Source organism: Benincasa hispida, chromosome 11 (genome assembly GCF_027475165.1).
Source record: "Benincasa hispida cultivar pf3 chromosome 11, pf3_genome.v1.1, whole genome shotgun sequence".
In the NCBI taxonomy this organism is placed as follows: domain Eukaryota; kingdom Viridiplantae; phylum Streptophyta; class Magnoliopsida; order Cucurbitales; family Cucurbitaceae; genus Benincasa; species Benincasa hispida.
This window is the reverse complement of record NC_143488.1, coordinates 28,444,318-28,459,695: the sequence shown is the minus strand read 5'-3', so window position 1 is coordinate 28,459,695 and position 15,378 is coordinate 28,444,318. Positions and strand designations below refer to the sequence as shown.

Below are 15,378 nucleotides of genomic sequence, written 5' to 3'. Positions count from 1 at the left end.
TTTTTATTTTATTTCTTTTCTTCTTTTGTGTTAAATATATATATGTAAATTATTTTATGAAAATTGAATAAATGACAAACTTAGTTCTATTTTAAAATTTCTATAAGAATTTATAGTAACTTTTAATTAATAATATTTGAGAATTTTTTTGAAAAAATAATGTAATCCAAAAGACAAAATACAAAAATTTAAAATAATTTATAAACTATTATGAGTTTTTGAAAGTTCAAGCATTGTATATAGACACAAATTTAAAATTTTATCCACTCAATTTTTATCCTTATATAAATTTGTGCCCTATGACATGAATTCCTGAATCCACCACTACTTTAGAGTTGTATATATAATAATTAATATCAAACTTTATTTCATAAAGCATAATTATACAATGGATACAAAACTTACTATTAAACCTAGACCATACCCTGTAATCTACAAACATATAGTATATTTTTTGTAACAATATAATATAAATAAGGAGACTATACAGATTTTCGTTTTACATATGACTTAATCAAAGGTCAAAACTATGGCTGTGAAAATGGAAGATTGGATTATGGCTGCGTCTCCCCATGTTGTGTGACCTAATTGCTTTTGCTACACTTGATTGAAGTGTTGAAGGACCACAAATTAACACACCAATATCAACTTTTCCCCAATTCTCCGATACCGATCCAAGAATCTCTGCATATAAAATGAACAAAGCCATCTTATAAATTCTGAAGAATTGAAGTTCTCACTTACATTAATATGGTAATACGATTAAAAATGAAAGAGATTCAAACCCACGACATATTAATGTTTCACGGACAAAACTATAGAAACTAAAAAAAAAATTATCTGATGTATTAAACTTTCACTAGACCCAAAGTTATGCGCATCTTGGGCCCCATGGAGTAGTTTGAGTAATGTTTGACCCAAGGAGCCTACTATTAAAAGACATCAATTTCATGACTTATCAACTTCTTATAATAGACTCCATGTTTAAATAATTCCTTAGACTAAACAACTCAACATCTTGCCCCAAACACACCCTAAATGTTTTAGAAAAATTAAATGTAATGTATATAAGAAGGAAAATAGGCCGATTTAATATGTTTCGAGTTATTTGTTTAGATTATATTTGTAATTTCTATACTTTATATTTTATACACATCACTCATACTATGTTTTTATCTATTTCATTATCATGTCATTAGTATAATATGACATAATATGAAAACGATGATATGAAACACCTTGTACTTGTACCCTTGTCACGTTAACTTTTCATTATGTTCAAATTACTAACAATGAATGCGTTTATAAAGGAGAAATAAAGGTAGAAAAATGTGGATAAAGAAAAGAACATACCTTCAAAATTTGGTCTCATTCCATACTCTATTGTGGTTGAGGTTGCAAGGGCATTGGAATTCAAATCCTTTTGTGCAAGAGAGTGGTTGGGGATCTCTTCATCCACATTTTCAATGTCATTGTTGTGGTCACTAGTCCTTTTACTTGAAATGTATTGTTCCCAAAGACTCCACAAAGCAACCACAAGGCCTCCAAAGAGAACAACACTTGCAACCATGCAAAGCAAAAAGAGAAGCCCTTTGTACCACCACTTTATGATTTTAAAAGGGTTAATATAAAAGAAATCCATTAAGCCCAGTAAGATGACAAGCCCCAAAGTTGAGGAGATAACATAGAGCCCTGACCATACATCGTCACCAGTGCCAACCAAAACAGACATGTTTGATCCCTTTGATAGTGGACAAATTGAAGTCACCTTGGACCCTTGGATTTCACCTTCCTGTTTATTCATCACAAAGTTAATGTTAATTCATAAACAATCAAGATTAAAATATTAATTTGGTCACGTTCTTTAGGTTTTATTTCATTTTAGTCCTTATACTTTTAATTTTCGAATTTTAGTCATCATACTTTTAATAAATTTTAAATTTAGTCCTTTAGAATTATTTTTTTCCGAAATTGGTTAAATAATAATACTCATTTTCATTTGAGAAAAGACACTCTGTAAGCATATTTTCATAAAATATAAAAGAACGCTCAAAGAGGTAAATTTTCAGAAATCAATAAGAAACTAACTATATGAAGTAATTTTAAGATTTATTAAAAGTACAAGTATTAAAATTAGACAAATGAAAGTATAGAGACCAAAATAGAACAAAACTCAATATACAAAGACAAAATAACATTTTAACCAATAATCTATTTAAATCATTCTATTATAATTTTATTTTCAAACACATAGGGGATGTTTGGGCCCTCAACTTCAAATGAGTTGGACTCTAATTATAATAGCTGGTGATTCCAACACACCAACAATTACAACCTACAATTAACTAGTATTATTATTCCAAATCTCTCTTTGTTACCGTGTTTACTATTTTCGACTCATCCCCATCCTCTCTTTTACTATTTTTGACTCCTCATCTTCTCTTTCCTTCTTTATTAACGTGTTTACTATAGTTTGTACCTCAAACATAGACTATTATAATCTATAGATTATTATAACCCACTAATTATAATAATCACGGACTATTGCACCCCATAATGTTTGCACGTATGCAAGACTTATTTAAAACCAAAGTATGGATAAGTGTGAAAAGATTCAAAATAAGGGTGGAAAGATTCAAACTGAATGATGGATACATGGAATCAATGGAAGATTTTGAAACGATGAAGGGCTATACAAAAGTAAAGGACGTACCGATGGCGGTTGTGCTTGTCGAGTAACGTAGATGGAAATGTCAATGTTGAGTTTATCAGCAAAAAATGGACAAATTGAGTCCACATTGAGAGTTGAGAGAAGAGGAAGTTCATCTGAGGTTTTAATTGCCCAAACAACCAAAATCTTCTTTGGTAAACATGGTTTTCCATCTCTGATACGATGGAGAATATCACTCAAGATGGCTAGGAAAGGTGAAATTCCAATTCCTCCCGCTACCAAAATTAGGTTTTCATACCTACCATAATAAATTAGAGTTGTCATTTACTTGCTAAAACATCAACAACTACCGCACCGTAGCAAATATGTTGGTGAAATATCATTAAAATTTAAAGAAATTTCAATTAAACTATATTACATAACAAAAAAAAAATTGAAATTTAATTTTGATGAGATATATTATAATAGAGAGTATATCATTACAAACAACAAAAGGTTACTCATTAAAGTTCAGGGTCTCAATTGTTACAAATTTGAAAGTATAATAACTAAGTCATTACAAATTACAGTTTAAAGTTTAAATTTTTAGTTAGCTTTTTAAATTGTTAAAATCATTCTTTTTTCAACTTCAAAATCCCTCCAAAACATGTCTTTAATCATTCAAACCAATTAAATGTCTAATTTTACTCTTTTAAATGTATTTTTCATATCATTAGAATTAGTTTTAAATCATTTTTTTAAATACAATTGCGTAGAAAGATTTGAACAACAAACCACATCGTTACGCATGCATTAGTATGCAAATCAAACTATATTTTGTTTGACAAATTAGTTTTAAATCTTTAAAATTATATAAAAATGATAAAAGTGATTTTAATGTATCTAAAATCACTCTCAAAAGCCTTGTTACTCCCATAAAAGTTGAAAAACGAAAAGTCTTGAATTTAAGGCTACTACCTTAAGAATTTGGCTTTGTTATAAAAATACCCATATTTGTAGTATTATCCTAAAAATTTCATAAAACTTCCAAAATTTCAATTGCTTAGAATCTCGAATGACAATTATGGCAATGACTTAAAAACTATGTTAATCCAAACTTTCCTTCTAGATCACCATCACGATTCACAACATTCCAAATAGAAATTCTACGTGATTTCTACTCCGACTGTATTGTATGAAGAGAAAAAGAGAGAAGAGCAGTAGCACTCACATCAAGTGATATGGGGATTCATGGCCGTAAGGTCCCTCAACAGAAACCGTCATAACAGGGCGATGCTTATCAGAAGAGATCTGTTTAGCTTTATCATTCAAAATCTTTCCCCGTAATCTCTCCGTCCATGTCCCAAGCACTTTTATCAGAATCGCTAGTCGATCTTCCCCTTCCAATGGACTCGACGATACACTGAACGGATGCCATTCCAGCAACGACAGCTCTCGAACTTGCAGGAAGATGAAGCTCAGGGCATTGTACCGCAGACCTATAACAATCATCACATTCTAAATTAAACGCCTAAATCAATTGAAGAAATTACTCAATCAATTCATCGATCCGTACTTTTAGGTTTTGAGAGGACCAATTCGACGGTTCCGCAGGGGAGCGCTTTGGCTGAAATTACATCCACGGTTCTTCTGGATTGAAGGAATCGGAGGAAGCGGTCGAGTATGAAGATGAAGATTCCACCGGCGGCGATGCTGAAGAAGAAATCGCCGACGTGCAGAGCCAAGAACAAGACGAAGATGATGTACAATTGATGAGTGTAGAAGAATAATTCGAAGTTCTTGGTTCTGAGTTTGGGGAGAGAAGTAATCCACATTAAGAGCCCGGCCAAAATGCTTACAACTCCGGGAAGATTCGCGATGCCGACGTCTTTCCACTCCATCAACTACATTGCCAAATTTAAGCAACCATTTTTTTTAAAAAAAAATATATTAATCTTATAAACACTAATTTCGCTCTAAATAAAATTTTGAAAACTAATCAAATAAAAAATAATAATAAATTAGAAAAAATGTCAAATTATTTACAAAAATAACAAAAAGAAAAAAAGATAGACATTGATAAACTTCTATCAACATGTATCAATGGTAGACTTTTATGAGTTTCTATTACCTACACAAAATTTTTGTCATTTTGTGTAAATAATTTCCTTTATTTTTCTATTTTGAAAATCTCCTTTTCAAAATTTAAAATTTGACTAAGATTTATATGTGTTTTTTTCACAAACATGAAAAAAAATTATTAAATTTAAGTGAAAACAAGCATACATTTCAAAAACAGAAAATTAAAAACAAATTTGTTTCTAAACACGCCTAAACTTTTAATTCGAAGTTTGTGAACTTTAAAATTGTGTAATAAGTCTATTATAAGTTCATGAACTTTAATTTTGTAAAGTTTTGAGTTCTATTAGACATAAAAGTTCAAAAACTAAACGTATATAATGTAACCAAATTTAAAAGTCGAAGGATTAGAAGGAGATGAATTAGTATATGTTTAGTTTTAATTTAATGTATGGATTAAATATGGATTTTGAATTAGGTGTTATGAATTTTAGAAAAGTTAAAATATGATGGAGGAGGACATACTTTTTGTAGGCAACAGCCTTGGATGTACCATTGAATGACAAAAGCTAAGGAGTGAAGAGTAAAAATGAGCATAGTGAGATGGCCCAACCAAACATGGTATCTAGTGGCGTGCTCGAACGGAATGTCTATAAGCCGCAAAAGGATCGAACCCCTTGAAATTGGAAGAAACAAAAACCCTAAACAAAATAATCCTATTTCACCAAGCCTCACTCCAATCACTTCCAGCACCTCAGCACTGCAACAATTCACATCAATTCAAAAGAATTCAGATTAATCATAATTCAAATGTATACCTTAATTTGTTTAGACATATTTAGTTGTGATTTAGAAGTTTGAATACAACATGGGGAAATGTTCGGATCACGACGACGTGGACAGTTTGTTGTCTGCAATGTCGTGAGAAGTCCACTAAACCTTATCATTTAGAGGAAGGAGAAGTTCGTCGGCTGTCGGTGAACTGCTCGAGCTGCTCCCGCGGCGAGAGTGGGTCACCACGTGCCGGCTGAGAACGGGCTGGGAATGGCTCGTTCGGGGCCTTAAAAAACTCAAGTTTTATAGTGTTTCATGGCATGGACTAGGGGTGTTCATGGGTTGGGTTTGGTTGAAAGACTTTCTAGACCCAACCCAATTGTTCAGGTTGTAAATTTCTTCAACCCAAATAACCTTTATTTAAAATTGAACCCAACCCAACTCAACCCAACCATTAAATATTTGGATTGGGTTGGGTTGGTTCAAGTTAATCGGGTCATTTATTTAAAATTTTGTTCTAAAAAGAAGCAAAATGTAAATATGTAAAAATCTAATTTAGTTATTTTCATATATTTAATTAAGATTAACTACTCAACTTCAATTTATATAGTGAAAAATTTTTTTCTAAAGGGTAAAGAAACTACTTTTAAGAGTTGTTGAAAAATAAATTATTAAAAAAATATTGGAATTAAATAAAATTAAAATCAATATATGTATAAATAATTGTGTTATGAGTAACAAAAAAAATTATATTTTAAAATTAATAATAAATTCGGGTTAGTTCGGGTTGGTTTGGGTTATATTAAGTGAACCCATGAACCAACCCAACTCACAAAATTTTCATTTATTTGAACCCAACCCAACCTAAACCGCATGAGTTGGGCTGGATTGATCGATTTTTTCGGGTCATCGAGTTTTTTGAACACCCCTAGTGTGAACGTGATTGAACTATGATTAGGACACTCAAAGTAGTGTGCAACACAAGTTTCATAATTTTTTAAACAACCAATAATGCGACGGGAGCCTTCTGGCCAAGGATACGTCTGTCTGGATGTCACGCATCACTGCCCCCTCCACACAACTCATTGTGCAGGCAGGGCACAAGTTGGCCTCCCGTGCTATATTGTTAAATTGAATTTTTTTTAAAAAAAATTCATATAAAGGAAAAAGAAATAGTCTATCAAACCTTAATTCAAAGTTTAAAACTCAATCTTTTATTTTCAATGTGACATTAGTTTAGTAGTAATTAACGTGTAATCCATCTTTTAAGGCAGATGTCTAATCTTTTATTTACATAATTATTGTAAAATAACAAAAACAAAAATAAAAATCTAAATCATTATTTGAATTAGAATACTTTTGCTAAGATATTGAAAGTTCGAAATATGAAATCTTCAAATGATAAAGAATGATTTTAATGGGCCCTTTAATTGCAATTTTAGTATGATCCTACTTCATAATAATTGTAAATGTATAAGTACACTAGCAGTCAAACCACTATTTTAAAAGTCAAACCACTATTTTAAAATTCGACAGTTGAAAGTTTCTAGTTGACCGAATTTCAATAATAAAAATCATTTTTATTTATCAAGGATAAAGTTCTTTAGAGGTAGGAGTGAACTTAGTTCAACGCTTTTATCTATAACTATAAGCTTTTAATTTCATGACTTACATCTTAAATATTTGTCACAATCTTGACCTTTGGAACTTAAAAAAAAAAAAAAAAAAAAAAAAATACAATTCAAACTCTAATAAGTTTCGCTTCACATATCATTAAAAAAACTTTTCTATTATGCAAATAATAAATTATAAAACATATATATATGATATGATATTTATAAAATTTTTAATTTATTAGAAAATATTAGAGTTGTATATATTTTTTAATATATATTGTTGAAATTTATAAATTAAAACAAGGTTATCCCATCGTTAATTTTTGAATCGGATAAACTTATTTCGTGCAAATTTTTATCTTATTGAAATTAATGAATTTATAAAGATTTTGATACTAATTTGTTTTTGTTAAGAATAGTAGATGAATAAGCAGAGATTAAACTGAAGATAAAAATTACAACGACTCTAAATTGATTAAATTAAAAATTTATGATATAAGTTGATACAACTTTAACAAGTTTAATTTTTTTTTTTAAAAAAATGTTTTTGGTTGAATTACAAGGATAATACTTTCATGTTTGTGTTTAGAATGGCCCTAAATTCTAATTTTTCTTTTAAGAATTAAAATACACCTAGCCTCAACAAAACAAAACAAAACCCATTACTGGCATTGATTCTACTTAATTTTTTAGATTTACTTATCTTCATTTAGTATTTATTTAATGGTCTTGTTCCGTAATTATTTTATTTTTAAAAATTAAGTCTATAATATTCATTTTATCTCTAAATTTTAGATTTTGTTATCTATTTTTTATCAATATTTTCAAAAATCAAGCCAAAAATTTAAAAATAAAAAAATAATGTTTGTTTTTAGAATCTTGATAAGAAATCAACTCTTGTACTTCATAAATACGTAAATTACAGTAAGAAATTAGGAAGAAATAAAGAAAAATTATTTTAAATGATAAAAATGTTAAAAATATTTACAAATAATAGCAAAATATCACAGTCTATTTATGATAAACCGCGATAGATAGTGATAAACTACTGTCTATGTCTATCTATGATAGATATAGACAGTAGTCTATTGCAATTTATTACAAATATACAGTAATATTTTTCTATATTTGTAAATATTTTGATTCGTTTTCTTACCTTTGAAAATAGTCAAGAAATAAACTTAATTTTTAAATATATAAAAAAGCTAAATAGTTAGGAAACCGGAACTAAATAAATAGATAAATACTTGTAAGCCTGAGCATATTCACCCAACTTTCTTAAGAGGGGCAGCAAAAAGCAAAAGGGTAAAACGGGGTTTTTAATTGAATACCTTATTTGTTTGAAAGTTAAATCCTCCCTGAAACCTGTGGCCAGCATTCGCAAAGTGTAGCTGTAAATAGCCCAAAACACATATCCCAAAACCACAATAATCCCAACTAACTCCGCCGCCGTAACTACTTCCAACGGCCCCTCCACCACCACCGGCAGCGTCCACAACCGCCATCTCGGCTTCTCTTTCCCACTCTTCTTAATCTTCTTCCTGTTATTAAACATAGCCATTATTTATTTTCTAAACTACCAACAAAAAATTATTCTAAAATTGTTTGAAATCTACTAACTTGTAAGGCTCGTCGTCCCGAGAAATGATCAGATACACGGCGGCGATGACGGCGATGGCCAGAATTGGAGCACCGAAAGTTAGGAAGACGGCGCCTACAAATAAAATTTCAATTAGCGAAAATGAAAGGAGGGACAATTACAGAAATAATATTTTTTTTAAAATTAGATTTGATTTCCTCCCCCTCCCGATTTAATATTAATAAATAATAATTTCGGTTTATAAATTCCTAAACCAGAACAATCATAAAAAGGTGGGAAAAATCACAATTAAATATAATTGAAAAAAGAAATTAAAAAAAAAAATAAAAAATTAGAGTTGTTTGAGAGGGTACCAGTAATTCCAAAAAGGGATTGTTGGGTTGCTTGAAGCCAATTCTCAAAGAACTGAGTGGCGAAGGAAGATGGGTAGAGAAATATGACCAAAATCCATACTATGAATATCACCCACATCGCCAATTTCAGAATCCATTTTGCACAGGACACGACCGCCGGCGGTTTTCCGGTCGACGGAAACTTCTCATCGGTCGCCGGAAGAAGTGGGTGGTGAGGAGAGTTTTCGTTGTCCATGGAGTTGCAGATGGGATTGTTAAGGGAGGGGTAAAAGCTTAGTACTTTATAGACGATGAATGATGTCAAATGAAGAATTGTTGGTGGGACCCATGATCATGTGAAATGAGGTCAATTTTGGGTTAATTTGAAAAAAAGTCAATCAACTCAGACCTTGTGTTTAGGTTTTTGTCACTATGTGAGCGTTTTTGGGTGGAGTTGGGTGAAATTGAGCAAATAATTATTGTCTGTTGGAGATTTAATTGAGTCGATAATAATTGTCTATGCTCTAATGTAATGTAAAGTTGAGTTGAGTTAAGTTAATTTAAAAAATCAATTTTTAAAGTGCAAAATTGAGTTGTATTGAGTGATGAAAATTTGATGTAGTTTTTAGTAATCTAAAAAAAATACATTTTATGGGTTATTTTTGTTATTATTATTATTTTGTTTTTTTTTTTCTTTTGCTTAACTTAGTTAGGTTGATTCAATCAAGTAGATGCAAACAATATTTCTTCCTAGACTAGGTGGGACTATTTAGAAGTAGTTGGTCTTCTGGATATCTGTGATAAGTAGATTTATAAGGATAACCTGATTATCCTCAGATAATCTATCAATATCATATTAGTATAGAAGAAGACTATTAAATTATATAAACTAATAATTTCAAATTTGTATTAAAAACCACTTTTGTCACTCAAGTTTTTTTTTTCTTTTAGTATATGATCGATCGAGTTGGTTATTAGAGTTTAGCATTGGGAGATTAACGATGAAATTGATGGTTGAAGTTGATCGCTTGAGGTGATCACTGAAAACTGGTTGCTGGAGATTGTCATAACCAAAGTTGATCATTGAAGGTGATCTTTGTCGGAGTTGGTCGCTTGAGGTGAATGTCAATATTGATCATCAGAGGTGGTTGTCACCATAGTTGATCATCAGAGATGGTCTTAGGTCGCTTGAGGTGAATGTCGATGTTGATCATCAGAGGTGGTTGTCATCAAAGTTGATCATTGGAGGTGGTCTTCGTGGATTATCGTCGGAGGTGGTTGTTGGAGCCTAGATGGGGGTTGTCGAAGTTGGGTGCGGGAAGGTGGTCATCGGAGTTGGTCGTGGGAGTGTGGCAATGGTTCGCCAGCGATGACTAACTGATGAAGCCATTGAAAATATTGGAATGAGAGAGTTTTTCTTTTTTTGATAACATGTGGGGTGGGAGAATCGAACATCTGATTTCGATGTTAATAGTACAAACATAATACCAGTTAAGCTATGCTCATTTTGTCTGGAATGAGCGATAATTGGAATAACCAGCACCAACATTTAAAGTTAGTGGGTCAAACATTGAGTTTATAATTTTTATTAACTCAACCCAACTTATGTTGGTGAGCCAAATACTCCTTATATGTCTATGAAAATCTACTTCATGAGTTTCTGAATTACACTCATGGTTGGTGTTGGAAACGGCAAGACTCTCAGACGACGAACAGTAAACGGTTAAGGCAAGGCGGTCAAGCCAAGAACAAAACCTGCAAAACAGAAACTCGTTATAGGCTGAGTGGCGGAGCTCGTTCCCAGGATAACTCGGGCGGAAAGATGCGCACGGATAACTTCTTCCTTTTTTCTTTTTTCCCAATTTTAAAATAAAAATAATAATCACAAACATGCCTCACCCGACCGGACAGACGACGACGGCGGCTCGTGTGTGGGACGTCCACCAGACCCACATTGGTCTATCTCCCTACTCCCTCCAAAACATGGGTACCCCTTGGGGCCTAAACCCAAAGCTCAAGGTTAGATTACATAAGAGAGGCTTTCAAATCAAAATTTTTCAATGTGGGATTCTCCAACCAAACCCTCTTAGTTTCAGTCTATACAACACTGTGCATAAGCAAAGATGTCTTAGTGTCATTAGGGTGTAGTACGAAAGCCCCTAAAAACTACATAGGAAATGGCCCTCACTTCCATACCCCACTTGTCATCAAGTATAGATCTCATTAAGAACTGATTTCAACCTTTCTTACGCTTATGACCCATTGTCAGCAGTACTATCGCAATGGATCAATATGGCTGCCCACAAACCAACACGGGTCCTTTCAGGATGCTTTGTTCTCACTCACATGCATCCTAGGAAAATTCCCAGAAGGTCACCCAACATAGGATTGCTCCAAGCTAAACACGCTTAACTTGCGAATTCTTATAATTGAGCCACCGAAAAAGAAGGTGCACCTTGTTGATATAGGTAGTAACTTTCAATTCTTTTAAGCCTTTCTTAACCATAATTTCATGTCCTCAGGATCCCTCTCATTCAGATGTGACATCGGTTCATTCATGTACCCCTCCTAAACTCGGGTCGTTACAGAAGGTGTAAAAGAAATCTTCGTTTCTCTTTGTCTAAAGCCCTTTGCTACTAATCTAGCTTTAAATTTTTCAACAGTTCCATCAGGTCTAAGTTTTCTCCTTAAGATTCATTTACACCCTATTCCCTTGCAGCCTGGGGGTAGATCTACTAAGTGCCAAGTTATCTTTGACTCAAGTGAGTCCATCTCATCATTTATGGCTTCTTGCCATAGGTTGGCATCTACTAAGAACAGGGTAGCTCTCAGATCTTTAGGATCTTCATCTACATTATAGGACAAGAAGTCATTTTCAAAATCTTTGGCAGTTCTAGCTCTTTTGTTTCTTTTAGGTTATGGGTCGGTTTCCTCTCTAGGTTAAGTTGGACCACTTAATCCCGAGCCCCCACTATTCCTTGATTTAAAAGGAAATCTATCTTAAAAAAAGTCGACATCATAACTCAATGATCACTTGGTTCACTAGATCATAGAACCTATAGGCTTTATTATTTAAGGCATAACCTATAAAGACGCACTCATAAGCTCTACTAGCCAACTTTCTCCTTTTTGGGTTTGGAATCCTTACAAAGGCTAGACAACCCCATATTCCAAAGTAGGACAAGTTTGGTTTCTTATTCTTGAGAATTTTGTAAGATGAAGTTTTATTTTTAGACTTTGGGATTCTATTTAGGAAATAACACATGGTAAGGATGATTTTATCCCACCAATAAGACGCGACTCCTAAACTAAGTAAAATAGAAACTACTAGCTCATCAAAGTTCTATTTTTCCTTTTAGCTTTTCTGTTCATTTCAGGAGAATAAGGTGCGGTTTTTTCGTGTATTATTCCATGTGAGTTAAAGAACTCATTAAAACTGTTTGAGTCGTATTCGGTTCATCTATCACTACGAAGTCTTTTAACCTTTCTATTAAACTGATTCTCTATTTCAGAAACAAAAAGTTTGAAGGCATCAAAAGCATCACTTTTGTTCTTCAACAAGTATACAAAAGTAAAATTAGAGCAGTCGTCATTAAAAGTAATAAAATATCTTTTACTGTTCCTAGTCAAGTTGCCATCAAATTCACATAAATCAGAATGAATTAAATCTAGAGGCTCATGCGAAGTTTTAGTAATTTTAGCCTGACTACAATACTCACATTTATCAAAATCATTCGTGGATAACTTAGGTATCATTTCCAACCTAATCATGTTACTAATTAAATTCTTATTCACATGACAGAGTCTAGCATGCCAAACATTTATAGAATACAACATATACGCAGAAGATTTCATTTTATTGAGGTTTAAATTTAATTTGAACATTCCCTTGTTGCATACCCTTTCCCTACAAATACATTATTTTTGGTAAGGGTATATAGGTCTGCCCCTATAGTTTAAGTAAACCTAGCTTTGTTGAGGAGATAGCCCAAGACCAAATTCTTTCTTATTTCTGGAGCGTACAGAACGTCCTTCAATGTGAGGGTCTTCCTAGAGGTAAACTTCAGCTCTACCTTGCCGGTTCCAGGAACTTTCGTGGAGTGGTGATCCCCCACCATAATATTCTTATCCTTAGTTTTAGTATAAGTTTTAAATAGACTAAGGTCGTGACAGAAATGGCGCGTAGCACCAGTGTCTATCCACCACCCTTCACAACCACATCACATTTACTTCTGAGATCATGGCGACCAACAGTTCTTCTGTCAAGTTCGCCTGACCAGCAGGACGACGCCTGTTCCTATAGTTCCTAGCCATGTGCCCAGGTTTATTATAGTTAATGCAGAGGAACTGTACCGTTTCTCTGATGGGGACTTCTATTTTTTCTGTTGGTTCTAGTTGCTAGAGCCATGGTTTTGACCTTTCTTCTTTGTCTCCTTAGATTTTTTGTCAGGTTTTACCACGGCAGAGGTGGGTTTCCCAAGTACTGCGTTCACCTCCTCCCTTTGGTCTTGCTTCCAAGCTTCCTCCCCGATCCTTAGCTGGGTGATAAGATTCTCCAAGGAGAACTCCTTTGTCTTATGCCTCAAAGTGTTCTTAAAGTCCTTCCACAAAGGGGGTAGTTTATCAATAATAACAACAACTTGGAATTGTTCCTCTAGAAGCATACCTTCAGTAATTATCTCGTGGCTATCTTTTGTACTTCATGGGACTAGGCCTCCACAAATTTGTCATCTATCATCTGGAACTTGAGATAATGGCTAACAACATATTTCTTCGACTCGACTTCCTCGGTGTCGTACTTCTTTTGCAGGGCATCCCAGACCTCCTTTGTTGTCTTCATTGTACTGTAGTAGTCATACAGATCATCTGTCAAACCATTCAAAATAAAGTTCTTACAGAGAAAGTATTTTTCCTCCAAGTCAGTAGCTTCTTTTATCTGTTGTTTATTTTGTTCTTCTAAAAGGATAATCGGCTTATCTTTGGTACAAGTTTCAACAACTTTCTTGACGGTGAGAAAGAACAACATCTTTTGCTTCCACCATTTGAAGTTCGCTCGTTGAACCGGAATGGATGGTTGAGGTCAGAAATCATAATGTCATTGTTGCTAGTGAGGGCCATTAGTGATGTGGCGGTAAATGTCTTAAAATTGTTGGAAACGGCAAGACCCTCAGACGATGAACAACAAACGGTCAAGGCACGATGGTCAAGAAAAGAACAAAACCTACAAAATAGAAACTCGTTATAGGCTGAGTCACAGAGCTCACTTTCTTTAAGACATTTCGCGGCTCTGCCCAAGTGTGCAAGCAAGTTAGGAATACTGCCACGTCGTCCTTAGGATAAAACAGTCTAAAAGGAAAACCCAATCGAAAATGCACCGTTACCGACCGGAACACACACCCTTTCTAACTCACTGCTCAGAAAACAGAGAATGGAAGAGTTGGAGAGGAGAGGAGAACTTTCGAATTTAAGTTGTGTTATATAAATGCTAAAGGCCACGACTTTTATAGGCCTTCAGCGTGGAACGGTTGAGTGAGAAAGAGGCGGAGAGCCTCAAAACGTGCGAGAGGCCGTTCGAAAGACTCGACCGGAAGACGCGCGCGGATAACTTCTTCCCTTTCTCTTTTTCCCGATTTTAAAACATAATAATAAAAAAATAAAAAAAATAATAATATTTTTATTAAAAATAATAATTACACACACGCGCCTCGCTCGACCGGACGCACGGCGATGGCAGTGCGTGTGAGACGTCCACCAAACCCACATTGGTCTATCTCCTTACTCCCTTCAAAACATTGGGTACCCCTTAGGGCCCAAACCCAAAGCTCAAAGTTGGAGTACATAAGGGAGGCTTCCAAATGAAAATTTTCCAATGTGAGATTCTCCAACCAAAGGTTGATTGCCTTTTAATTTTTTTTAAATTAAAATTTCACCCAACGGTTGGCATAGAGAAAATATTGAATAGCATTGTAAGGATGGAAATCACGAATGGAGTCTACAAATGATATATTGTAGTTTGTTTGTGTAGCAAGATTATATTTTCTTGTTAGAAATTGTGACCGACTCGAGCCCTTTGGTGATACCTTCTTGAAGAAGGGATATTGTCAAATAGAATCAAACATAAATAGTTGGAAATTCTTTGACATCATAGTTGTGTCCAAGGTTCGAAATATCGATATCAATCGAAATATCTAGATTTTGATTTTATGAATTTATTGACGTCAATGAAAATTTCAAGAAACTTTATGGAAATGGATGAAAATTGATGAAAACTATTATAATTAGTAAATAAAACTTTGATTGTGGCTTAATTAGACTATAATTTATCAT

The 15,378-nt window shown here is 33.5% G+C and overlaps 1 protein-coding gene across 1 annotated transcript; it reads right to left on the bottom strand.

Annotated features, from left to right (window-relative positions):
- Positions 1 to 342: 342 nt before the first annotated feature.
- Positions 343 to 9,371, bottom strand: LOC120091586 (ferric reduction oxidase 7, chloroplastic-like). The gene is made up of 9 exons (XM_039049680.2): positions 9,073 to 9,371; positions 8,740 to 8,833; positions 8,451 to 8,660; positions 5,255 to 5,489; positions 4,227 to 4,554; positions 3,882 to 4,149; positions 2,714 to 2,969; positions 1,354 to 1,792; positions 343 to 684 (listed from the first exon to the last, which is right to left on the bottom strand). Exons 1-9 carry the CDS (start codon positions 9,305 to 9,307, stop codon positions 515 to 517), a joined length of 2,235 nt encoding a protein of 744 aa, XP_038905608.1. The 5' UTR covers positions 9,308 to 9,371; the 3' UTR covers positions 343 to 514.
- Between the last annotated feature and the right edge of the window lie 6,007 nt (positions 9,372 to 15,378).

Excerpts from the sequence above, each read along its gene's own strand:
- LOC120091586 (XM_039049680.2), bottom strand. The coding sequence starts at position 9,307 with ATGGACAACGAAAACTCTCCTCACCACCCACTTCTTCCGGCGACCGAT. Across the intron at positions 8,661-8,739 it reads CGGGACGACGAGCCTTACAA|GAAGAAGATTAAGAAGAGTG; the intron begins GTTAGTAGATTT and ends GTTTAATAACAG. Across the intron at positions 2,970-3,881 it reads GAATCCCCATATCACTTGAT|GTATGAAAACCTAATTTTGG; the intron begins GTGAGTGCTACT and ends TTATTATGGTAG.